At 45.8% G+C, this 26,123-nt stretch overlaps 1 protein-coding gene across 1 annotated transcript; it reads right to left on the reverse strand.

Annotated features, from left to right (window-relative positions):
• Nucleotides 1-2,000: 2,000 nt before the first annotated feature.
• Nucleotides 2,001-25,447, reverse strand: MTARC1 (mitochondrial amidoxime reducing component 1). The gene is made up of 7 exons (XM_070385493.1): nt 25,013-25,447; nt 21,160-21,333; nt 15,687-15,849; nt 14,683-14,823; nt 12,378-12,439; nt 12,214-12,285; nt 2,001-3,556 (listed from the first exon to the last, which is right to left on the reverse strand). The coding sequence occupies exons 1-7, from the start codon at nt 25,282-25,284 to the stop codon at nt 3,427-3,429; spliced, it is 1,014 nt and encodes a 337-aa protein (XP_070241594.1). The 5' UTR covers nt 25,285-25,447; the 3' UTR covers nt 2,001-3,426.
• Nucleotides 25,448-26,123: the final 676 nt, after the last annotated feature.

Genomic DNA, 26,123 nt, shown 5'->3' on the forward strand with positions numbered 1-26,123 from the left:
GTACTGGCTGCTGGGCCTTTGGAAGAGGAGTGAGGCATGCCAGACTTCCCAAAGTTATTAGTCCAGGGAATTCATTTTTTAGTAGCTTCCCTGCAAGCTCCGACAGTAAAGAATCCGCTTGCAATGCAAGAGGCCTGGGTTCGATCTCTGAGTAGGGAAGATCCCCTGGAGAAGGGAATAGCTACCAACTCCAGTATTCTTGCCTGGAGAATTCCGTGGACAGAGGAGCCTAGAGGGCTGCAGTCCGTGGAGTGGCAGAGTCGAACACAACTGAGTGTCTAACACTGCAAGCAAACTTTCAGAACATCCCGGACCCAGTCAAACTTAGTGATGTGCGGTGTTAAGGTATCAACAGGCCTGAGAGTCACTCTGGCATCTTTGAGAGACTCCACAGTATCTGTTCTTGGCCACCATGGATTGCTTTGATTTGTCACTGAGTTCTGGGGGGTACCTGCCTACCGTCACTGCTGGTGACAGCCTCCAGATGGTTTTCCAAAGTCACACTTGGCTAAGTCAAGCTTGCCTGACCTTTTCACACAGTTCTAGCAAACCAGCAGCCCTCCCCCAAGGGCATCTCCTCAACCGTTAGGAGACGAGGAGTTTTTCGCATTGTCCGGCCTAATTTCCATCAGGCCCACCCTGATTTCTTTCTGCCCTTGTGTGTAAGTTGCTGTTTCTTGCTCCTATTTGTGATGATCTGACCTTTTCTGGGGAGTAGCTGGCAACGTGGCCCTTTAAGCAGCCTGCCTAGGCTTTTTCCCACACGGTCCTTTGCAGGGTCCCCAGCTGTTCTGTAATTCTCAGGCTGCACAGTGTGGCTGCAGAAGACACTGCCACCCAGAACGAAACACACACCGACAGTGGCTGCTTTTGTCTGACCGTGAAAGCCCATCGTCCACAGCTTTAAGGAGACCTCTCTGACGGTGTGCGATGGTCTCTACTCCTGACCCTCTATTTCAAGTCGAATTGTGTGCAAAGGTTCAGTCTCCAAAATAAACCAGACTTCAGTCCTGCCTTTGGCATTAACCAACTCATTAAATATAAAATAAACACAAGTAAATGGTTTTTAAATCTCACTGACAGAAAGCTTGGCAACGACTCTGAGATTCTAGAGGTCACTGGAACCTCTGTCTTAAAACTGGAATCTTCCTCACACTCTGAGGAGCAGGAGACTCTGCACAAATGAGGAGGGGGTTAGGGTACCCCTTCAATTGGAAGGCTGCCCTGCAATGCAAAGGACAGAGTCTGCATGAGTGTGGCCTTTGACACACACTGAGTCCCTTGGGAAGTGGCTGTTACTATTGAAAAGGGGTTAGAAGTTCCGGTCTAAGGCATTCACCTTGCCCTGAATACTATCTAGGGCCAGCCACCAAACCAACCTTGAGTTTCTCATCACTGTCTAAGTATTGGCTGCTCTCAACAGAACTGATAATCACATGGTTCCCTAAATCCTGTGTGCATTCTGCCATGGATTTCCAAGGTCCAATTAGTAATGCTACTTGCTGAATTCTTTCTGGGTTGGCCAGAAAGTTTGTTTGGGTTTTTCCATTGTATTGGCCAATCCAATATTTTTACTTTAATTTATCTGTAGTTTCAGCATAAAGTGAATTTATTGGGGAAGGTGATGGGCCAAGGATGACTGATTAATTATTTTAATTCCACTTCACTTCAAGCGTGGGGAAAACAAATTCCAATAATTCACCAACCAGAAAACATATATACGTGCACCTGTTACCTTATAACTTAACCTCAGAACTAGGCTAGGTTCCAACCATTACTAACCACTTGTATAAAACCAAAGTGAAACATACACGGCTTTAGGTTAAAAAGTATGTTTACATGACAGCCCTTCAAAGACGAGAGTATGCCTGAAGATGTTGTGTGTGTGTGTACGTGTGTGAGGTGACAGAATGATTGGTTTTGCCCATTCACATCTGTCAGCTTCAAAGTCTGACTTCTTGCCAAGAAGTGAGTACAACCTGAAACTAGTCAAAGCAGCTTCCATTTATTTACAGTTTAGAAACACATTTTTCATGACTTAGCTTCCTAATACAAAGAGCAAAATGGCAATGAAAGATAAACATCATCAGATACTAGAGTTATATAATTTGATGAGGAGAAAAATTAGATACTGGTTGTTAAGTGAATTGACATATGTTTTGCTTTTCTCCTTTGAAAGATTTTATTCAAAACCTGAAATAAAGTGGTTTATTTCAAATCACACAATCACATTTCTTCTCATCCATGGGTCTCAGGGCTTTTTCATCCTGGTTTTGAGGAGGAGCAACCAGTCTTGAGTTGATGGGACCAGCAAGATCCAGAAGGACCCCGTGACAGCACAGCCACGCTTTTAGGGCCAAGTTCCCACAGCAGAGAAGCAGAGAATACCTAGAGGTTATCTCAGTTTCTTTCAAAAAATTTTTTTTAGGCTAGAAAACTAAAACCTATCGGTCCGTTTCCCTCTTTTCAACAGCATGGCTGAGCTGTGACAATGCCACTAGGTGGCATCATGTCCCCTCCTGTCCATTTCTTTGGGCATCGTTTCCCAGGGTGACATCAACAGCATCTCAGACAACAGGAGGCAAGGGTGCCTCGCCTACTTAGTGTGACTGTTCCCTCTTGTATACTGGGAAAAGTTTGGTCTCACCAATGGGATATAGTTGATATTCTGTTCCATGGCAAGGAAGATTTTGTCTTCCATTCCTCCTACTCCATATCAGAGTCTGACAGCAATGCTGCTCTCTTGAGTTGATTTTCTTCCCTGACATCTCTGCTGTCTTGCCGCCCAGAGGCACAGTGTGCCCTGAAGGATCCATCAAATGCCATGGACACTAAGGTAATAGCGCCAGATCCAAAACGATCTAGGGGAAACCAACGTCTGAGTGTTTACTGAAGGCCAGGCTCTTTATACCCTTTTAAAAGCCTGTCTAGGACTTGAGGGGGAAAAGTGAAGTGACAGTCCAGCCTTATTTGGAGTGCTATTTAATTTCCATTGCATGCTGAGGAACGGGGTAAGAAAATATTCCAGAACATTTCTCTCGATCCCCCACCCTTTCTCTTCTCTCCTTTTCCCTAAGGCATAGCAGTAAGATGATGGAGGTTATGAGTAGGTGAATGGAGAAGAAGGAGAAAACATTATTCCACAATCATAGTTAAACAAGTGATTTTTAGAATCCTGCCTTATCATTTAGATGACTTACTGAAGTCCTATTAAGTTATCAAACCTTTCTTTGCTTTGTAGGCTGGGATGCTGGAAGCACTGGGACACAAGGAAGAAGTCCAGAGAAAGATGAAAAACTTGGAGATCACAGTTCTAAAGAAAATGCCGAAGAGTCAAATGCCCCATTTCAAAATACTGTGTTTCAAGTGTTGTCAGTTTTCAGGACATTTTTTTAAACGCATCTGCTATTCCAGGACATATGATTCCTATTCCTGGCCGAGCAGGTACACAGGGTCTCCCACGTGGATGGTCCCTGGGTTTTCCAGGACAAAATATTGTCCAAAGAGGGGTGATTTTCCGTATAACTTTCGTTCAGAAGGGTCACACAGGCGGTAACTGCAACAGGAAAAAGACCATAATGAGTCACAGCCAATCAGAAGGAAGAGCTCAAACGGTACGTGATCTGTTCTCAGCGGACGGATCCACACACAGGGCCGCCATGTTGCCCCGCTCCAGCGAGCGCGTTCCCTTCAAGAAGTCAGAACAGCGCCTCCTGGGATTGTGCCCAGTGCACAGACTACCAAAGTGTTACCAATGGCCACATTCCCACCTCTTTTCTCTTTGGAATGTCCCCTTTTTCGGCATTAAGGAATTAGGGACTCAGTATGCTTCAGTTCAGTTCAGTCGCTCAGTCGTGTCCGACTCTTTTCGACCCCATGAATCGCAGCACGGGCCAGGCCTCCCTGTCCATCACCAACTCCCGGAGTTCACTCAGACTCACGTCCATCGAGTCAGTGATGCCATCCAGCCATCTCATCCTCTGTCTTCCCTTCTCCTCCTGCCCCCAATCCCTCCCAGCATCAGAGTCTTTTCCAATGAGTCAACTGTTGACTCATTGGAGGTGGCCAAAGTACTGGAGTTTCAGCTTTAGCATCATTCCTTCCAAAGAAATCCCAGGGCTGATCTCCTTCAGAATGGACTGGTTGGATAGACATTACTTTATCACTTCCCTCGGCATCTCTCCTCCTGACTCCACATCTGTGATCAAAACCACAGCCTGAGCAGTCCGTCAGGGTGAGAGGCCTGGAGTCATCCTTTGCACTGGTTCCCTCCCTTTCCAGTGTGTTCATAGCTGCCAGGTCCTGAGGTTTTTCCTGTACCAAGTCTTTTGAATTTTCTCACTTTTTTCTTCCACTGTCAATAATCTCACTTTATGCATCCTCAGATAACTCTAATAACTCTTTTCTACCCCCCTGGCTTGGTGGCTCCTCTCTGGGCTCCCCTCCCCCAGTTCCCCAAGCACTAGAATTCTACCTTTTCTTCAAGGCCCAACTCCAAAGCCACATGTCCTAGGAAAGAAACTCAGGATCCCCGGGCTAGGAGCGGTCTCCCCATCCTGGATTTCCTCTGCTGCCCCTTGAACACACATGTGCTGTGTCCTGCACTGTTAGAGCATGTCTGCCTGTTCTACAAGACAGAGAGTCTGTGGAGAGCAGGAAATGTGACTAACTCCCTTGTATCACTCACACCCAAGGCTGGGCCCTGTATGTCACCGGTGACCCACAATCATCTGTTGAACAAATTAAACGTGTTGGTATAAAACCCTCTGTTAGGAGCAATATTCCTATCTTTGGAGCTTCCCCAGTGGCTCAACGGCAAAGAATTTGCCTGCAAGGCAGGAGAATCAGGTTGGATCCCTGGGTTGGAAAGATCCCCTGGAGGAGGAAACGGCAACCCACTCCAGTATTCTTGCCTGGGAAATTCCATGGCCAGAGGAGCCTGGCAGGCTACAGCCCATGGGATCACAAAAGAGTCGAACACGAATGAACAACTAAATGGAAACAACAAATTCACATCTTTTTCTGGCAAAAAATGCAAGAATCACCAGGAAAAGTGTACATGGGATGTGCATGAATAACATGGCAAGATTCTCCCCTCCCCCACCTCCACCAGGAGAAAGGTTTCCTTCTGTCTCTCATTTAATCTAACTCCAACTTTAATCATTTTTATAGCATTTTGATGGAAAGCACTTTTTCATTCTACTGTTTTCTGAGAAAAACAACCATTGCAACAACTCAGGTCTAATTTTGTTCTGCATATCAGAGGTGGCTAATGAGAAAATGGGGAGGGTGAAACCTCTAGCCTCTGCCCCCAGCTGCAGGCGCTATGTCTGTTCTGGTCATTGTTGTATGCCAGCAGCCTGGCACCTGGTACATTGAAGCCACTCGAAATGAGGTTGGTTGAGCCAACAAATAAATCAACAGGTGGATGGGAACCATGAGCCGCTGATCCAGCCGGTCCTGCCTGGCCAACAACATTCCCCTGCTCTGCAGTCAGGTCTGCACTGATGCTGGACCCTGGGGACCAGGCACGTCTCCTAGCCTGCCTCTCCAGTCTCAGCCTGCAATACCAGGGACATTTGGAGATGTGTCTGTCGGAGGGTGACTTCTTCAGGATGGAGGCAGATCGGGCACTTTATGACTCGGGATTTCTGCTTCTTGCAAGCTGGGTAGCCTGAAGCTCTGATTATCTCAGAGAGGGGATTGAGAGTCAGTTCTGTGCAAACACTGACAGTTTACAAAGAACATCACACAGATTATCTGTTAATCCCTACAATGTGCCTATGTGGGAATATGTATCGCCCCCACTTCACAGGGAGGTCTCAGAGGAGTAACAGACTTGCCCAGGATCTAAGTGGTCAGGCTCAGGCCAGAACTGAGGTCTGGCTCACTTCAGAGTCAGGACTTTTCCCACCAGGGATGTGACCCCTGGTCATCTTTGTACCTCCTGGGTACTACACACACACACATGAGAAGAGGTGAGGGGGTTAATATTTATTCTGCACAAACCTTCAGCCATGCATGGGTTTCCTTGCCCCTTGACATCACCACCCACACACACAGGTACTCCCCCTCCAGGTAATTTAGGAAGGGAGGACCCACAGGGGTTGCCACCCCTCCCAGCCCAGCCCCTTAACCTGCTCAGGGTTGGGCCAAGGAGTTGGTTTGTAGGCACGGCACCACCAAAAGCCCCCAGCTCTGTCCCACTGACGCTCCTGCTGACATTGTCGCCATTGATCTGTGGGGAGACTCGACAAACGAGATCAACAGCGACCCCTTGTGGGACTGAGGCAATATTGTCCACTGTCTGTGAATTCACATCCACACCAAGCTTTTTGTTCAAGAGACTGAAAACAAGGCATGATCTCATACATGGATCTTCCTTGATTTTTTTCTTCCAAATATACAAATTTTGCTTTTGCAGCTGATGATAGGATTGTGGTGCTGGTAACCCCATGGACTGTAGCCCACCAAGCTCCTCTATCCATGGGATTCTACAGGCAAGAATATGCGAGTGGGTTGCCATTTCCTTCTCCAGGGGATCTTCCCAACCCAGGGATGAAACCCAGGTCTCCTATTTTGCAGGCAGATTCTTTACCATCTGAGCCACCAGGGAAGCCCTGATGATGGGATTAATAAATTGCAAATCCATGTAAAATCACCTTTCTTGGGCTTCCCTGGTGGCTCAGTGGTTAAGAATCCACCTGCCAATGCAGGAGACACGGGTTGGATCCCTGGTCTGTGAAGATTCCACATGCCACAGAGCAATTAAGCCCATGCACCACAACTACTGAGCCTGTGCTCTAGAGCCCAGGAGCTGCAACTACTGAAGCCCGGTGCCCTAGAGCCTGTGCTCTGCAACAAGAGTAGCCACCACAGTGACAAGCCCAAGCATGGCAGCTAAAGAGTAGCCCCCACTCACCATAAGTAGAGAAAAGCCCTCATAGCAATGAAGACCCAGCACAGCCAAAAAATAAATAAAATCGCCTTTCTTAGTGAATTTTCTCTTCCAGTGAATATGAAACACACTACCACATTAATGGGAGACACACATTTTGTTTCACTTAAAACAAAGGTCTCCATCCTTAAGGGTGTGGTGTGAGTGGAAACTGTTACCTGTAAAGTGCTGCGGACTGGTGAGAGCTGCTTGCTTTACTCACTTATTGGTCAATGCCCAGACCATGGTTTGCAAGCAGGGTCTCTGATCACCACTGGGTCCCCACCGAGGGCACAGGATACTTCTGGGGACACCCAACTTGCTATGTGTATGAGCAGGTCAGGAATAAAACAGCACTGTGAAGACACCACAGACAGGAGGGACTGAAGGCCAAGCAGGTTGGGCTACCTTGCATTTAATGCAGCCTCAGAAAACGGAAAGAAGTGTCTCCAGGATTTTCCTTCTCTCAGAATGTGCCAAGCTCATAAGCGGAAACTATCAATAACCACAGTCTACATGGTCATTATGTATTTTATCATCTATTTTAAAAAGTAGTGTTTATTGCTTTATTCTAACCAAGGGGGAGCATAAACCAGGAGAGATATACAGTCCATGCGTGTGTGCTCACTCTCAGTTATGTCCAACTCTTTGCCACCCCGTGGACTGTAACCCTCCAGGCTCCTCTGTCCATGGGATTCTCCAGGCAAGAATACTGGAGTGGGTAGCTATTCCCTTCTCCAGGGGATCTTCCTGACCCAGGGATTGAACCCTGGTCTCCTGTGTGTCCTGCACTGGCAGGTGGATTCTTTACCACCAAGCCACTTACTCTTATTAGGTCCGTTTTTACAAATAAACTGAAACATCAAGCACATAACTGACTTGCCAAAGTCACACAATTACGGGGGCAGGGGAGGACAGAGCCTGGTGGGTGGGGGGAGCTGTCTCCTTCCATAGTATCACTCGCACCAAATCCTTCTGTCTTTACTTCAGCACAGCACAGCCTGACACAGGCAGAGAGCAGCAAATGTCATTGTCCAAGTCCTCCTGCATCTAACAAAACATATGTTTCGACAGAACGAACGAGGTGATTCTTCGTATTGAAAGGAACAATGACAGACCCACACCGCTCCTGTGGGATCAGCATGGGAGTCACTCTCCCTCCAGCAAGAAAATAATAATTCCTTCTTCATATTTTCCTGCCAGCAGACCAGCCTCCACTGTGAGTATTTCACAGACAAAGATTCCTCTGGGCCTGTGATCAGCAGCCATTCAACACTGGTCTCCCAGCTGAGAACCTGCCTTCCTGGAGCACTGCCCTGGGACACAGGGGACCCGGGAAGAGGGAAAGCAGAGCTCCCAGGTATCCTGCCCAGGAGGAAAGCCAGGGAGCAGAGAGGAGGCCCCCGAAACCACTTTGCTTCACTTCTTTGATTTATGTCAGGCGGCCCAGGCCTTTCTCTTCCCAATTTATGGCCATCTGTCCTGGGAGGGACATAAATTACGGCATCTATGGCAATTTAAATCTCAGTAAGATACAGGAGAAGACACCTAGGCTGGCTGTCCCGTCTCCTGGGGTATTAAGAGCAATTAGGGTGGACTGGTTGGGCTGCTGAGGGGCTGCAGGAGATCCAGAAGGCTGGGCTACTCCCAGGGGTCAATTTTCCTCCTTCTATAAACACAAGATCCCAGTGGAAGGAGGGGCACCAAAGATTCAGAGGACTGGCCCCAAAGACACTTTCTGAATCCAGAAGGAAAGGTACCAGGCACCAAGCACTGTTGGGAGGAGAGAACAAGATGATGTATACAAATGGATAACAGCCAATTTTCCAAATCATTTGGCTGGCTTCCACACAGAACCCATGGAGGTCTGTCCTGCTCCACTGACTTCATAGGGAGGAACAGCCAGGGCCTGAGCTAGAGAAGAGCCTGCTGATCAGCTGGCAGAACCAGGACTCTAACCCCATGATGGGGGGCTTTCCCCACCTGCCCTGCCCTCCTCCTCCACAGAGCTGCTCAGTGATCACAGAAAAGTGGGAAGATGGAAGATTTTCCAGTTTGTGCTAATAGTGAGTGAACCAGCACATTTGGAGGAATCACTAGTCCTTCACTGCAGCTTCTCTGACTCGCTCCCCTCCGGAGTGTCCGGTCATGTCTAATAAAGTCTCCTCTAACATTTCATTACTATCATCCTCAAACAGATGGGCTTCCCTGGTGTCTTGGACGGAAAGAATCTGTCTGCAATGCAGGAAAGGGAGTCTGTTTCATTCCATCTTTCACCAAGCTTGTTAGTCCAAGCTCTTTGGACCACCAGCCTCCTTTGATCAGCACCCATCCCTCTCTTGGGCTTCCCTGGTGACTCAGATGGTAAAGAATCAGCCTGCATTGCAAGGGACCTGGGTTCGACTCCTGAGTCAGGAAGATCCCCTGGAGGAGGGAATGGCCACCCACTCTAGTATTCTGGCCTGGAGAATTCCATGGACAGAGGAGCCTGGTGAGCTACAGTCCATGGAGACACAAAGAGTCAGACACGACTAAGCAACTACACTTTGATCATCAAACAGGCAGATGAGTTCAAAGAATTTTACAGAGAACATCCAATTGTCAGTCATTTGACCCAAAACATAACATTTTACTGTATTTCCTTTATCATATGTATTTATCCATCCATCAATCCATCGTCATTTTTTTTCCATTTCCAAGTAAGTCACAGATGTCAGCAAATTTCACCTTGAAACAGTTCAGCTGGAATATCATTTCCTAGGGTTAAAATTTCTTAACTATTTTTGAGGGATGATAAAATTTACATAGAGTGAAATGTATAAATCTTAGGTGTTCTATTAACATTTTGTTGTTATTCAGTTGCTAAGTCGTGTCCAACTCTTTTTTTTTCCTTCTTTTTTCTTTTTTTTTATTGAAGCATAGTTGATGTACAATATTATATGTTCCAGGTGTAGTGATCTATGATTTTTAAAGATAATACTCCATTTATAGTTATTATAAAATATTGGCTATGCTCCCTGTGTTGTACAATATATCCTTGTAGCTTATTTTTTTAACTTTTTATTTTGTATTGAAATATAGCCAATTAATGGGACTTCTCTGGTGGCTCAGATGGTAAAGAATCTGCTTGCTAAGCAGGAAACACAGGAGATTCAGGTTCGATCCCTGGGTTGGGAAGATCCCCTGGAGAAGGGAAGGCAATACACTCCAGTATTCTTGACTAAAGAGCTCCATGGACAGAGGAGCCTGGCAGGCTACAGTCTATAGGGTTGCAAAGAGTCAGACATGACTGAGTGAGTAAGCCACACATACACACACACACACACACACACACACACAGTCGATTAACAATGTTGTGATAGTTTCAGGTGTACAGCAGAGCGACTCAGCCATACATATACATGTATGATTTCTCCCCCAAACTCCCCTCCCATCCAGGTGTAGCCTCCTCTTTGAATGTTTCTGCAAATTTGCACTCAATGGTGGGGATCCAAGAAAAAGCAGCCATTTGCCCTTCACCTCAGTAATCTGGAATCTCCCCTCCCAACCTCCCTCCAACCCACCTCGTTTGACTCTGCTCCTGACCTCCCTCTCTGCCATGTGGCCTGGCCCTGGAATGACTGTCCACCTCGCTGTAGCCTGGTCTTGATGCAGGACGCTGGTCTCCATGGACCGCAGGTGCTGGCTTCATGCCTGGGGGCAACATGCTGTCTGGGACAGAGTCCCCACCCCCAGGCTTCAGCCTGCCAGGGAGGGGCCGATAGTAGTTTCTGGGTCAGCAGAATCAGCAGAGAGGGATGTATGTGTACACAGTCAGCCGTGTCTGACTCTTTGCAACCCCATGGACTGAAGCCAACCAGGCTCCTCTGACCATAGGATTCTCCCGGCAAGAATACTGGAGTGGGTAGCCATTCCCTTCTCCAGGCGATCTTCCTGACTCAGGGGTTGAACCCAGGTCTCCTGCATTGCAGGCAGATTCTTTACCATCTGAGCCACTAGGGAAACCCAGGAGAGGGATGAGTGCTGATTAAAGGAGACTGGTGGTCCAGAGAGCTTAGACCAATGAGCTCGGTGAAAGATGGAACGAAACAGACTCCCATTCCAGGGGAACAAATTTGGTCACACAAGTCCCAGTATAACCTCCTCTTAATGTGCTCTTCATGATGCCTTTTATGTCAGATGGCCAAAGTTCACTTCATTCCTTCCTCAAGTCTTCTGGGGCTTTGACTAAAGCAGAAGTTACCAACCACCCCCCCCCACTTCTTCCCTCTCCTCTTCTGCAAGTAATACCCAAGGATTCATGTCAGGGTCCAAGCTGAGGGCCTCGGAGGCTGAAGAAATGAGACCTGACACCTGACCTGTGATCCTGCATTCAAAATGGAAGACCAAGGAAGATGAGCATCACTTTGAGGGTTTCCACCATGTCCTGGCTCCAGATTTGGCAGAAAACAGCACAGAAGGGCATGGATCATAAATTGTTGTTTTAGCTAAAGTACTGCAGCTTGCTTATAGAAAGTTTAGAGCCTACATATCAGAATATATATTTCCCCATAATTCCATTACCAAAAGAGCACCTCCATTAATGTTTCATTTTACAGACTTCCAGCCTTTTAGCTACTCAGATTCATTTATATATTTTAAAAAGGAAAATCAAATTAAAAAGTCAATGCTATATATGCAGTTTTATAATCAGCTTTTTAAAATGAACATTATCGTAAATATTGGTCTATGCAATTTAAACTTATCTGTCACTGTCTTTCATTAAAAGAATTTTACTGTGAAACTTTTAAGATAAAGAAAAAAGTAGAAAAAAAATAATGCAATGAATCCCCACCTAATTATCACCCAGATTCTATTTATCAAGATTTGACATATTTTTCCATGTGTGCTTTTGCTAAAATAACAGCACACCCCAGGTATCACTTCACTTTACTCCTGCATGCTTCAACATGCTCCTCCAAAACAGTCGGGCCTTTCTTAAAGCACCGGAAAGCCCTTATCACACCTAATGAATTTGTGAGGTCACCTAATGGGAAGTCCATCGTAAAGTTGGTCAAAATACCTAAACCATATATTGTTGCTTTTTAACTGGTGTGCTCGGATCACAAATTCTAAATGAAAAGTAAAATTAGTTGTGCAAGTAGGCATTCTGATACCAAAGCACCCGGAATATTTCCTAAATTACCCAGTCACTAGTACCCTCTTCTGCTTCAAGAATACTCCCGCGTGGTGTTCTCCCTGCTTCTTCGAAGAGATATTAAATTGCATAGTCTTACCTCTTCAGGGTCTCCAGTGGCTCCTTCCTGCTCATGACGCCGGTGTCCGGGTCCACTGTGGTTAAAATGCACCTGCACACACACACACAGGGCATCATACACTGGAAAAAGCAGACACTCCCCCCCTTCTCCCCGCTTCTCGAGCAGCAGCGCGTTTGTCTCACCTGGAGCAAGCCATCACCCTTTTCAGTTCCACATCACCAATAAGAAGCTCATTCCATGAGTCCTGGGGCCAAAGCATATAAATCAGGTGAGCACTTTGGAGCCCCAGCCCTGACTCACCCCTGTAGGGGGGACATCACGGGATTTGACAGCTAAGCAGCCATTTCCATCAGTGACGGCTGGTTTTACATCATGCCTTCCTGTTTCCGCCCTCTGCCTTTGATCTGTCAATTCTTTCCCCTGAAATGAAACCCTCCCCTTCCTCTCACTTGTAAAACCGGAATTGAAACTCATCTCTGAAGAATAAATACTGTATGGTATCACTCATATGTGGAATCTAGAAAAATGGGACAGACAAATTTATTTGCAGAGAGATGCTGATGTAGAGAACACATATGGATACCAAGGGGGACGAGAGGGTGAAAGGAATTGGGAAATGGAGATGGACACATATACACTATTGATACTATGTATAAGGTAGATAGCTAATGAGAACCCGCACAGGGAACTCTACTCAATGCTCCTACACTGGAAGGAAATCCAAAAACAGAGGGGATATAGGTACAAATATTACTTTGCCAACAAAGGTCCGTCTAGTCAAGGCTATGGTTTTTCCAGTGGTCATGTATGGATGTGAGAGTTGGACTTTGAAGAAAGCTGAGTGATGAAGAATTGATGCTTTTGAACTGTGGTGTTGGAGAAGACTCTTGAGAGTCTCTTGGGCTGCAAGGAGATCCAACCAGTCCATCCTAAAGGAGCTCAGTTCTGAGTGTTCATTGAAAGGACTGATGATAAAGCTGAAACTCCAATGCTCTGGCCACCTGATGTGAAGAGCTGACTCATTTGAAAAGACTCTGATGATGGAAAAGATTGAAGGCGAGAGGAGAAGGGGATGACTGAGGATGAGATGATTGGATGGCATCACCGACTCAATGAACATGAGTTTAGGTAAACTCCAGGAGTTGATGATAGACAGGGAGGCCTGGTGTGCTGCAGTCCATGGAATCGCAAAGAGTCGGACACAACTGAGCAACTGAACTCAACTGATAGCTGATTCAATTTGGTATACGGAAGAAATTTACACAACATTGTAAAGCAACCTTACTCCAATAAAAATTTAAAAATAAAAATGAAATTCGTCTCCTTCAGGAAGCCTCCTTGACTAACCCTGCCTGACTGGAGGCTATAGGGAAGGCAAGGGTGGGGGCTGAGGCAGGCAGCAGGTGAAATAGAGGAGGGATTATGGAGAGGGGGGATTACTCTAGGTTGTAGGAGAGCTTTTCCTGCTCGCCTAAAATGGATTAAGACATCTCCCCTGGCTAGACAGGAACAAATCTAGAGGAGGCCAGTAACCTTACTTCCCTCTGCATCTCCAGAGGAGCATTTATTAATACAAAGCTCTCAGGCCCAGGAAGTTCCTCGGGCATTTGTCTACGGCCTGGGTCACTGGTGCCCACTTTAAGGACAAATCAGATAGATGGACTGTGCCCCTCAAATCCAGCAGGGGAGACAGCACATACACATAAGAAAAGTGAATGGTCAGTATTCCTTTTAAAAGGTCCAGAAAACCGGAGAGAAAGCATTACAAGACCGCACCCTTGTGCTGGTTGATCTGTGCAGGAAAGCCTGGTGCTGGTGGTTTAGAGAAGAGATTTTCAGGCTGCCCTGCTCTGGTCAGGGGAGGTTTTAAGGAAAAGGTGGAATCTGAATTGAGTCTTCCAGGGTGGAAACTTTGAGAGATACAAAAAAAAAGGGTGAGGGACTCGAGGCAATAATAAGAAGGACATCTGATTGTGGTCCTGACCATCTTACCCTCACAGGGAAGGGGCTGAAGACAAGAATCCAGAGTTAAAACAAACCCGCCCAGTCCTTTGTTGATCACAAGCCAGAAAGTTCCAGACCCAGAATTTTGACTCTGATAGTGTGCATTATTCTTCACATGTAAACTGCGGAGTTTCGTTTTTGCTTTTTTAATCATAAAATGAGTCTCTTGTATACCCATTCCAGTATTCTTGCCTGGAGAATACCATGGGCAGAGGAGCCTGCAGGCTACAGTCCATGGGGTTGCAAGACTTAGCAGGACTTAGCAACTAAACCGCTTGTATGTTTCACAACAGTCCAAAATGCTGGGCACCTCAGCTTAGAGTGCCCCAGCCTGTTCTGTGTACATTTCTCCACCAGGAGGCACTGTAGTCTTCCCCCAAAATATGCATCCTTCAGAATAATCTAATCAAGCATCAAAGACTCACACCTTAAAAAAAAAAAAAGTTAAGTCCAAGGAAAGGAGCAAGGAAGGCATAGTGTTACCTCTGCATAGACACCACAGCCTGAAATTACGATATTGGGCCTGAAGTTGGCTATTTTAACTTTCTTCTCTAGCCTGGAGTTGAGATCTGCCAATGATGCCTCAGAAAGGATCAAGAAAGGGCTGGCATCTGAGTATGGGATCTGAGGAGGAAAGAAGAATTGTTAGAGCATGACACACACAAAGGCATTTCTCAGAGGTCACAGGGGTCTGGTTCCTGGAACCTTCCACCCCTCCCTCACCCTACCTCCCCACGCAATCTTTCTAAGTATTTCTCTATTCCTTTTTATAGCAAAGTCACAGCAATTCAGAAGCTTTAAATAGCCTTGCAGATAACAGGAACTGCATGATGGAGTGAAGAAAACGGGGTCTCAGAATCTTAGAGCTTCCCCTTTTCTCATCCTCTGAACTCTCATATGTTGATTTTAATAAGGTGGTTGGGTTTGATGACCTCATTAGGTATGATAAAAAAATATCCACTGGTTCTATGGATATGTATTTTTCATGCAACCTGCAAATCAGCATTCAACATGGCTGTGGCAACGGTGCCACGAAGCCTTGTATGTTTCACTCTTAGGATGAATTCTTAAAGCCTTATTCCTTTAAGGGCCAGTCTGGTCATTTAAAATCTGTGGATCTCCATAGCCACACTCATTTGCCCAACTGAGATCTGACACAACATGGCAATCCCAGTATAAAAAGGCTGGATTCCTCATGAAATTACAGAGGGATTGGGAAAGATGCTGACCTAGAAGAGTTTTGAAGCCATGTTGGCACCAGAAGCTTCTGTAAATAGGAATTTTTGCTCTCAGGCAAAAATGCAAGAGTCCTCCAAATCAAGAAACACAGATGATGCTCCCAAGGGAAGGGCTTTATTTTTTTACCAATAGCTTATGGCAAAAGTAACAGCTTTTGTCATGAGAGATCACAAAAGATAAAAGATGAGAACTGAGCTCAGCAGATATGTGCCATGCTCTCCACTTCCAAGGAAGCCTGCCTTCCTGACCTGGTCCGTGGGTGAGAATGCGTCTTCTACTTGGTGAGAATTTCTCGGTTGCATGTGGGGTTCAAAGTGCACCAGCCTGTAGGGCTGTGTCTTCAGGAAGTTAGTTATCCACTGGGCCGCAGCCTCACCACAGTCTCTGCCCTCGATCTCCAAGCCGTGCACTCTGCAAGGGACAGGGACAAAGAACAGGCATGACTTTGACAACCTGGATACCCTGCCAATGCTGCACAGATCCAAAAGGTTGCACCTCGCTGTGACGTCGCTGTAATTCCTTCATTACCAGAAGACATCATTTTAGCCTGGCCCTTACTCTGAGCCACATGGAAACCCAAATAAAGACAGAAGTTCAATCCCTCTTTTCTGCATTTTTTTTATAGTTGATTTACAATATTGGGTTAATTTCAGGTGCACAATATATTGGCTCAGCTTTTTTTCAGATTATACTCCATTATAGGTTATTGTAAGATGTTGGATGTAATTCCCTGTGCTATAGAGTAAATCCTCATTGCTTATCTATTTTATAAACCTGAGATGCAGATGCAGTCTTATGATTCCTTGCCTGGAAGGAATGCAGGCAGAATAAAATGAGATCATGTGTTTGAAAAGAGAAGGAGTTCTCCAGAAGAAATCTAATGTATTAGTATAAAATAAAATTGCTGCAAAAATATGGTTCACTCAGTTGGACAGAAATCTTTATTAAAAGGCTGGTATAATGATAATAGGGGCTTCCTAGGTGGCTCAGTGGTAAAGAATCCACCTGCCAATGCAGGAGATGCAGAAGACCTGGGTTGGATCCCTGGGTTGGGAAGATCCCCTGGAGAAAAGAATGACAACCCATTCCAGTATTCTTGCCTGGAGAATCCCATGGACAGAGGAGCCCGGCGACGTACAGACCACGGGATCGCAGAATCAGACACAACTGAGCAACTAACCCTTCCTTCCATATTTCAGGTTTTTTAAAAGTTGAATAAATTTAAAGAAAAACATCAAGTAAGTAAGTAAGTGGTTTATAATTTAACGTAAATCATGATCATGTTTCAAAAATGCTGAAGTTTGGGAAAGAGGACAGAGTCAAGGGACCTATGTCTTCTATATGAAATGTCTACTTAGTTCCTCTGCCCATTTTTTAATTGGACTGTTTGCGTTTTTATCCTGTTGAGTTATTAACCCCTTACCAGATACATGTTTTGCAAATATTTCTTCTCATTTTGCTGAGAGTTTTCTTTTGTTGTGCAGAAGTTTTTTAGTTTGATGGAGTCCCATTTATTTATTTTTGCTTTTCTTGTTTGTGCTTCTCATGTCATATCTAAAAAATCTCTGCCAACCAGAGAAGCCCTTTCATCACATTGATTGATAGAAAATCTCTCCCAGATTTGGAAATTTCTTAGCTTTAAATAATCTTTCTCCCACCTTCTATTTCTCCTCTCCTGCTGCTGCTGCTGCTACTAAGTCACTTCAGTCGTGTCCGACTCTGTGCGACCCCATAGACGGAAGCCCACCAGGCTCCCCCGTCCCTGGGATTCTCCAGGCAAGAACACTGGAGTGGGTTGCCATTTCCTTCTCCAATGCATGAAAGTGAAAAGTGAAAGTGAAGTCGCTCAGTCGTGTCCAACTCTTAGGGACCCCATGGACTGCAGCCCACCAGGCTCCTCCATCCATGGGATTTTCCAGGCAAGAGTACTGGAGTGGGGTGCCATTGCCTCCTCCTCTCTTCTCCTATGGGAACTCCAATAATTCACAAATTGTTTCTTTTAATGATATCCCCATAGACCGCGTAGGTTTTATTCACTCTTTTTGTTGTTCTCTTCTGACCAGATAATTTCAAAGATCCTGTGTTTATTCTCACAGATTCTTTCCTTCGCTTGATCCATTCAACTGTTGATGCACTCCACTGCATTTTTAATTTCATTCATTTTATTCTTCCCCTCCAGAATTTGTTTGGTTCTTTTTTTTGTTTATGATTTCTACCTCTTTAACTTCTCATTTTGTCCACTTATCGTTTCCATGATTTAATCAAATTGTCTTTCTATGTTTTCCTATATATCATTGAGAGTCTTTAAAACAGCTATTTTCAGTTAATTGGGCACATCACAGATATCCATGTCTTTGAAATAGATTAGTGAAAAATTATTACGATTCTTTGGCGATATAATGTTTTAATGATTTTTTTGCATTCCTTAGAGTTTTATGTTGCTGGCTTTGCATCTGAAGTAGCAGTCACCTCCTCCAGTCTTTACCAACTGTTTTCCAGAGAGAAACACCTTGCCTCAGTCCTGGTGGGTATTCTGAGACTTTCTCAGGCCTTCTCCGGATACACCTACTCCATGCTTCTTGCTCTCTTATATGGCAGGATTCTTAAGCTTGTATGCTTTCTCTCAGTCCTGAAACCCATGAGACCAAATGCTGTCAGATTCCCTTTCTCCCTTCAAAAGTGGCACTAACGCTTATGTTTGTGGGCTTTCCTGGGCCTGCAGATTTAAGCTACCTACCTGTACCTGCTCACTGTATGTACTGTCTGCCAAAGTGTGCTGGAAGTGCATACCGGGAGCCAGCCAGAGTTGGGGGTGATGTGGGTGAGGTATACTAAGAGCTGGGGGTACCTAGGGGGCCAATTGGGGGTGTCAATTGAAAAAATGCACAACATGAGGGCTGCGAGTTCAGTTTAATTTGGGGACTTACTGAGGACTATGGCCCAGGAGACAGCCTCCCAGATAGCTCTGAGGAAATGTTCCATAGAGGTGGGAGGAGGTCTGCTCCTTTGTGATTTTGGTGACAGAGCATTTGCGCGATCAAGCACACATCTTAGTAGAAGGTTGCTGCAAGTCACAAGGGGCAGAGTTTATTGCCTTTTTTAGGTATGAGAAGATACGAGAATTTGGGCTCATAAAACTTCTGAAAACATCTATCTGAAGCTGTGAAAACAAGTGTAGTGACTATGATCATGAACTTTGGAAAGTTTTGGCCCTCCAAACGCATCACAAATCTTTAGGAAAGTGAGCTGAAGTTACAGCTCCTTCACAAGATAATAGCCTGGGTTGCTAAAGGAAATCTAAGTTCAAAGCATTTTTGGCATCTTTCATCTATAGCATGTCTAAGCCTCCTTATTTTGCAATTTCCCAACATGCCCTTGTGTAGTCTTTGGGGGAATGGACCAAAAGCCTGTATGGGACCAGGAAAAGCTTCCATGTGATTCCAAGTGAACCAATAGTTAAATGAAAAATGGTTAACCACAAGAAATTATGGGTAAATATCTCACCCTAGCAGGCAAGCAGGAACCAGATGATGGAGAAACATGAAATACACAGTGCAATAGGCATATTAAAAAATCTGCCTCAGACAATCAAAAATACAAATTAAATCATAAGAAATTACCGTTTTTTCTCACAAAAATGGCAAAAGATTTCTTAACATAATGGTCAAAAAGAAATGAGACACATATACTTATAAACTGCTGGTAAATATATACCTGGTATAACCACTCTGCAAAATGATTTAGCAGTATATACGTATATATGTATGTATATACATACAAATGCATGTATATACTCTCTATGTCTACAGGAGGGCTTCTCTGGTGACCCAACGGTAAAGAGTCCACCTGACAATGCAGAAGACACAGATCTGGGAAGATCTTATATGCTGCAGAGCAGCTAAGTCCATGCACCACAGCGACTGAGCCAGCCCTCTAGAGCTTGGGAGCTGCAACTACCGTAGCCCGCATGCCCTTGAGCCCATGCTCTGCAACAGAAGCCACCGCAATGAAAAGCCCGCGCACCACAACTAGAGTAGTCCCTGCTCACCACAACTAGATAAAGTCCACGCAACGAAGACCTAGCACAGCCAAATAAATAAATCAAAGTCTACAGGAGTCATACTCTTGTTGTTGGTGAAACCACTGCTAAAAATTTTCCCCTAAGGACATAATAAAAGATATGAACAGACATTTATGCCAAGTTATTCATCACATTCTTCTTCATACCTAGAAAAAAACTGAAAACAATCCAAATGTTTAATCTTGGGGACTTGTCAAAAGGCATTCAAAGACATTCATGGGATGAAATATCACACCAACATGAAAATGGTATGTTTGAAGACTTTTTTTAACAATCTGAAAAATACTCAACATGTCCACTTAAGTATGTGAATCATATTCAAGACAGTCTTCTGTACTATTTCAATGGTTTTTAAAGTATTAACGATTAAAGACAGAAAGAAGATACATCAAAATACGAATTATGGTTGTCTCAGAAGGGTTTTCTTTTTTTTGGTATTTTCCAATTTTAAACAATGAATATGTATAACTTTTATAATCAGAAAAACCACCAAAATGTTGTTGAGTCACTAAGTCATGTCTGATTGTTTGCAAACCCATGAATTGTAGCCGCCAGCCTCATTCTATCCATGGGATTTTCCAGGCAAGAATACGGGAGTGGGTTGCATTTCCTACTCCAGGGGATCTTCCTGACCCAGGGATTGAACTCGAGTCTCCCGTATTAGCAGGCAGATTCTTCACTGCTGAGCCACAGGGGAAGCCCCAAATTAAAATTAAACATTATATTTACAATTCTGATATTATGGAAATTATACTAATTTTGCATTTTATGAGTTTTGGGGGTTTTTAGAATTTTTTAGGTAACCTCATTTTCTTTCCAGTCAAGTAACTACATTTTTTTGATGTTTATTATTCTCTATAATAAGCTGTGGACTAATTTAGCATTCATGTTGCATTTTAATTCAAAATGCAGACATTATTACAACAGTATAATCAGATCACATTTTGGCTTTCCCATAATAAGATTTAAAAAAACCCAACTCTAGACATGATTTCTTAAGACAGAGCCACTTTTCCTGGAATAATTGCCCCCTTGTCCTTCTGATGTTAAGGAAAGAGCCTCTGTATAGAGCAGCCTCCTGGCTGAATATCTACTCTCACTATTACAGGGACCCCTACGCATCTGCAGGTCAGATCACTCTTCTGATCACAGACATTCTTTTCTATTCTGGAAGTTCCTTTCATTAGGACTAAATATCATGGGTCATATAGCCATTTGTGACTCCTTCCATAACTCAAATTTGGAAAGTTCCCAGTCTTTCCAAGCAACACAGAGATGATCCTAAGGTAATACATGGATCTAACCTCACCTCTTCTAGGATCCTCTCTCCACTCCTTCTGCCCCGATTTGCATCCTTTATCCTCTGGTGATGTTATGTCAATATGCCTTTGTTCCCATAGTTTACTGCTAAAGACATTTTTTTCTCTGTCCCACATTGACGCATATTTTTCTGAAGTTGCCCCCTTTCCCACCTTCTTTTAGATCATCAGCATGTTGAGAACTTGACCCTACATATGGTACATTTGCAATCAATAGTCAATTACTGATAACATTTCTCTGAATTCCCTCCACAGCCCACAATTTGCCAAAACTGTACGAAGAAATATTCACTCCAAGATTAAGATCTATCCTTTCCTTACCTGCACCTGTGCACCACATTTGTGGTGGGTGTCTTGACGGGCAGCTGCAGGTCTTTGGTGTAGGCTGCACTGAGGGTCAGCGTGTCACCCTCACAGGTCAGGGAAATCAGGACCAGGCGGGGTTCCTGTCGAGCTGTAACCATATTCCCCTCCTTGTTGATCACAAGCCAAAACCTGCCATTTTCAAAACACAAGATATTCACGGACCACCATGACAGACAGCCCATCTCTGGGGGGGCTTCAGGGGTGCACCATCATCTTTGATTTCCTCACTGTAAGCCTCGTGTGTCTGTGCATCTGTCTGTCCTAAACATCAGTTCATCAGTCCAGCAAGACCGAATCTGTCAGTTCATTTCATAGTGTTTAATAATCACTCATGCATCGAACAAAATATCTGCAGAACATTCTGAGCTCCTTGATGGCACAAAAATCAAAGAAGTTATATCTTCCTCTCAATTGCCTTAAGTAGATGATATCTCAGAGAAAGACGAGGAAGCATGGTGCCTGGCACCAGGAGGCATTCCTGCTGATGGAAACAAGACACTGCAGTATTGTCCACAGACTGTGGAGTCGAGCTGAACAGCAATCAATGCCACTTACACTTCGCCAAATCCACTCCCACCTTTCAAAAAAAAGTTAGCTGTGACTTCTGCAATTTATCAAAAGGGCTATTGTTAATGTGGACAATATTCTTTTCTGGCTCAGTACTCAGGGTCTAGAGGTACTTCCCAGAACAAACTGAAATAGAGAAAGAAGAGCAAAAGAAGAACTGTTTCCAGGAAAAAAAAAAAATGATGCATTTGCATAGAGGGCGCTTCAGCTATCCAGGAAGCTAGACACACTAACATTTTGGTCATTTCTATTCATACTGAACGGAAAGACCCTGATGCTGGGAAAGACAGAAGGCCGGAGGAGAAGGGGACAACAGAGGATGAGATAGTTGGATGGCATCACCGACTTAATGGACATGAGTTTGAGTCAACTCCGGGAGTTGGTAATGGACAGGGAGGCCTGGCGTGCTACAGTCCATGGGGTCACAAAGAGTTAGACATGACTGAGTGACTGAACTGAACTGAAGATTCACACTGAGTGGAATGATTATGACTGGAGTCAGCTTGTGTTTCTTTTTTTCTTTTTCATGTATCTTTTTTTTGGCCATTCATATTTTTTTATTTTTCATTTTCTTAATTTTTATAATGTTGTGCTGGTTTCTGCCATGTGAGTGAGTGAGTGAGTGAAGGCGCTCAGTCGTGTCCAACTCTTTGCGACCCCGTGGACTGTAGCCCACCAGGCTCCTCCGTCCATGGGATTCTCCAGGCAGGAATACTGGAGTGGGTTGCCATTTCCTTCTCCAGGGGATCTTCCTGACCCAAGGATCGAACCCAGGTCTCTCGCATTGCAGGAAGACTCTTTAACTTCTGAGCCACCAGGGGTTTCTGCCATACAACAGTGCAAATCAGCTGTAATTATACACACATCCCGTCCCTCCAGAGCCTCACTCCCTTCCTGCCATCCCATCCCTCCAGTTTATCACAGAGTGCCTGACTGGGTTCCCCATGCCACACAGCGACTTCTCACCAGCTATCCATCTTACACCTGATAGTATATATACACTGATGCTACTTCTCCATTTGTCCCACTCTCTCCCTCCCCTGAGATCCACAGACAGAAGTAAAAAATATGGCAGATACTCAAGATCACCACCTCCAGCAGGTGGCTGAGTTGCTCAGCCCTGCTAAAAAATAAACTTCGTGTAAGTCCTGTCCTAAAGGAACTTCCTCTTAGCAGTTCTTCATCCTGGACACAGATAGTTCTATCCTGTCCCAGATCCCTAGTACCAGCATTTGAATATTCTTTCTGCTAATCCTTCCTTGTAACAGTGATAGTCTTGTATTTCTAAAATACAAATCTAATCATGTCACCCTCATACAAAGTTCCCCATAGTTCCAGTTTTTAGAATAAATCTCACTCTTCTGCAAGACCTTTTACAATCCAGCTGCCCTTCCAGTCATTCTCACCGTCTGTGATCTCACATATGCCAGCCTTTCTTTTCCTTTTCAATTTTTTCACTGTGGTAAAATACACACAGCATAAAATATCCAGCATATTCTTAGGTATATACCCAGAAGAACTAAAAGCAAGGACTCAAATAGGTACTTGCGCACCAATGTTCACTGCAGCATTATTCACGATGCCAAAAGTAAACACAGTGTAAATCTCCAACAACAGAGAATGGACATGAAAAAAATAGGGTCTTAGACACGACTGAGCGACTTCACTTTCACTTTTCACTTTCATGCATTGGAGAAGGAAATGGCAACCCACTCCAGTGTTCTTGCCTGGAGAATCCCAGGGATAGGGGAGCCTGGTGGGCTGCCGTCTATGGGGTCGCACAGAGTCGGATATGACTGAAGCGACTTAGCAGCAGCAACAGCAGCAACCATATTTAAGCACAGAATTCAGTGGCATTAAATAATTTCACAATGTCGTGCAACCATCACCACTATCTATTTCCAGAACCTTTTCATCATCCCAAACAGATACTCTGTATCCATGAAGCAATAATTACCTATTTCATTCCCATCTGGCCCCTGCCCCTGGCTATCTCTAGTTCACTTTCCCTCTCTGTGAATTTGCCTATTCTAGATATTTCATATAACTGGAACGATATAGTGTTTGTCTTTTTGTATCTGGCTTATTTCACTTAACATGATGTTTTCAAGATCTATGCTGTAGCATGGATCAGAACATCATTCCTGGGTAAATAATAGAGTGTGTATAGACCACATTTTCAGTTCCAGCTAGGAAGTCCTTCCACCCGTTCCTTCCTCTGGCTTCCCTGGCACTTGTCATATTGAGTCAATTATCATCTAGGACTGCAAGCCTGTGTTTGCTTTTCTTTATCACATTTTCTGATGCGATGGTAACAAAAACAGCTCACCTTTCCACTACCTCATGAATTACCCTCTGGGCAGCCAGAAGAGGGAAATGTACAGCCTGCATCTGTCCTGCCTGTTCCCTGCAGAAACTGAGGGCTGGTCTGGGAGGGAGTCTGAAGGGCTGGTCTGGGAGGGAGTCTGAAGTGCAGCCTTACAGTGGGGCTGAAGCCAGACCCAGAGGAGGACAAAGCTGCTTGCTTGGGGCCCTGGCCATCTTCGCTGAACCCCAGGAATTCACACAGGTCATGACCACCCAGGTAGAATAAAACCACTGTTTACAAAGCACCAGCATGCTAAAGGAAACAGGAACCATGATTCCACTCAGGGTGGTGTGGCTCTGAATCTCAGGGTTTTTTTTGTTGTTGTTGTTGTTGTTGTTGACTCATAAAAGAGTGCATGAGAGAATTAGAGAAAATAACATAAGCAATAGCACTTTTTAAGCTGCAAGAAGCTCAAGCTTTAACTGCTGTTATTACGATTATGTGCTCCACCTTGGTGTGCTCCTTGAAGGCTGGGCTCCATGGCTCCTTGTGTCCCCAAGTTCTCAAGAGATAATTGCTAAAAATAGAGTGGCCAGGACTAAGCCTGTGAAGCTCGCGTTTCCCGCTAGACTACGTTGAAGTTTGCTCGCGCACCGGCAAACACCTGGGGACAGATGAGAAGATGCCGCACTTACTCTGGAGCGCAAGCCCTGAGAGAGCCGGTGGGAGGTGGAAATACAGCTATATCCCGAAGGCGGGTCGGGACCCTGGGTCTGCCGTTGGGAGGTGATGGCCGCCTTTTCTCTATTTCCTTGCCTGCCTCCGTCACCCACCTCGCCATATCCCATTTTGTAAGGGAAAGATCCTGCAGGCCTCCTCCGCTCCCGCTGGCGTTCCGAGCCCATCCCGCGCTGTTCCCGCGCCCAGCCCTACCTGTCCCGCAGGTGGCCGCTGCGCAGCCCCAGGGCCGTGCACTCGGCTGCGTCCACCGACACCCCCTTGCAGGACTTGATCGGGTAGATCCACAGCTCGCTCACCGTGCCCACCTGCTGCAGCCGCCCGCGCCGCCGGGACCGCGCGCGGCGCCAGGCGACGGCTCCCAGCGCCACAGCGGCCAGTCCCAGGGCGGCCACCCCCAGCCAGCGGGGCCCGGGCGGCGCGGGGAGGCCCGGGCGGGCCAGAGCCGAGGAGCCGGCGGCGCCCATGACCCAGCGATCGCTGGCGCGGCGGGGCCCACCAGGGACGTGCCAACTTGAGCCCGGCGGGAGCGCGCCCGCCGCCCGGGGCTGCTGGGGGAGGTGCGGTCCTTGGCCGAGAGTCCAAAGGAAGGACGACTTCTGAACCCCTTTCCGGCCGATCGGAATGTCGCGTCCTTCTCCCGAGGGGTGGCCCGGGGGATCTGAGGGTGGGAGGTGGGAGCACCTCCCACCGCCTCCTCCACTTCCGCCGCCTACGGCTGCAAAGCGAGGTACCCTCCCGCATGATCGCTACAAGGGACCATTTTATTTACGTATTTGTGGGTTGTTTATTTAACCTAAATTTTTTTTTAAAGTTCGCAGTACTCATCAGGCAGCCGGCAGATCCCTTTCTTGGTAATAGGGAGCAACTGGCACCCGGTGGCCTTCGCAGGGTGCCCGGCTGCCTTCAGCCACTCTCCTCATCTACGGCTGCTGGGGCCGGGGAGCTTTGGGCGGGTGGGAATCTGAGGGCGAGACACGCGACCAGGGTCTCGGGACCTGAAAGCCCAGGTATTCAGGGCCGCAGCCCGCAGCTCCGAACAGCAAAGCCGAGCGGAGACTGCCCTCTATAGGACTGCACACTTGGTTGGCTCCTCCAGGCACAAAGCCTCAGAGATGCAGCTGCATTTGCCAGGAACCCCGGCTACGACAGAGGATACTGGCACAAGGTCCCGAGGCTTCTTCAAGGCAGCAGGGGATGTCCTCGATAATCCTTTCGAATTGTGGTGCGGAAGACTCTTGAGAGTCCCTTGGACAGCAAGAACAAACCAGTCAATCCCAAAGGAAATCACGGGTGAATATTCATT

The sequence above is a fragment of the Bos mutus genome, chromosome 16, assembly GCF_027580195.1.
Source record: "Bos mutus isolate GX-2022 chromosome 16, NWIPB_WYAK_1.1, whole genome shotgun sequence".
Taxonomy (NCBI): domain Eukaryota; kingdom Metazoa; phylum Chordata; class Mammalia; order Artiodactyla; family Bovidae; genus Bos; species Bos mutus.

Bases quoted from the DNA above. Each gene is read 5' to 3' on its own strand.
- MTARC1 (XM_070385493.1), bottom strand. From the start codon at position 25,284: ATGGGCGCCGCCGGCTCCTCGGCTCTGGCCCGCCCGGGCCTCCCCGCG. The intron at 14,824-15,686 runs GTCAGGAAGGCA...TTTCCTCCTCAG, and splicing joins CATTCTCACCCACGGACCAG to ATCCCATACTCAGATGCCAG. The intron at 12,440-14,682 runs GTAACACTATGC...CTTTGGCCCCAG, and splicing joins GCTGTGGTGTCTATGCAGAG to GACTCATGGAATGAGCTTCT.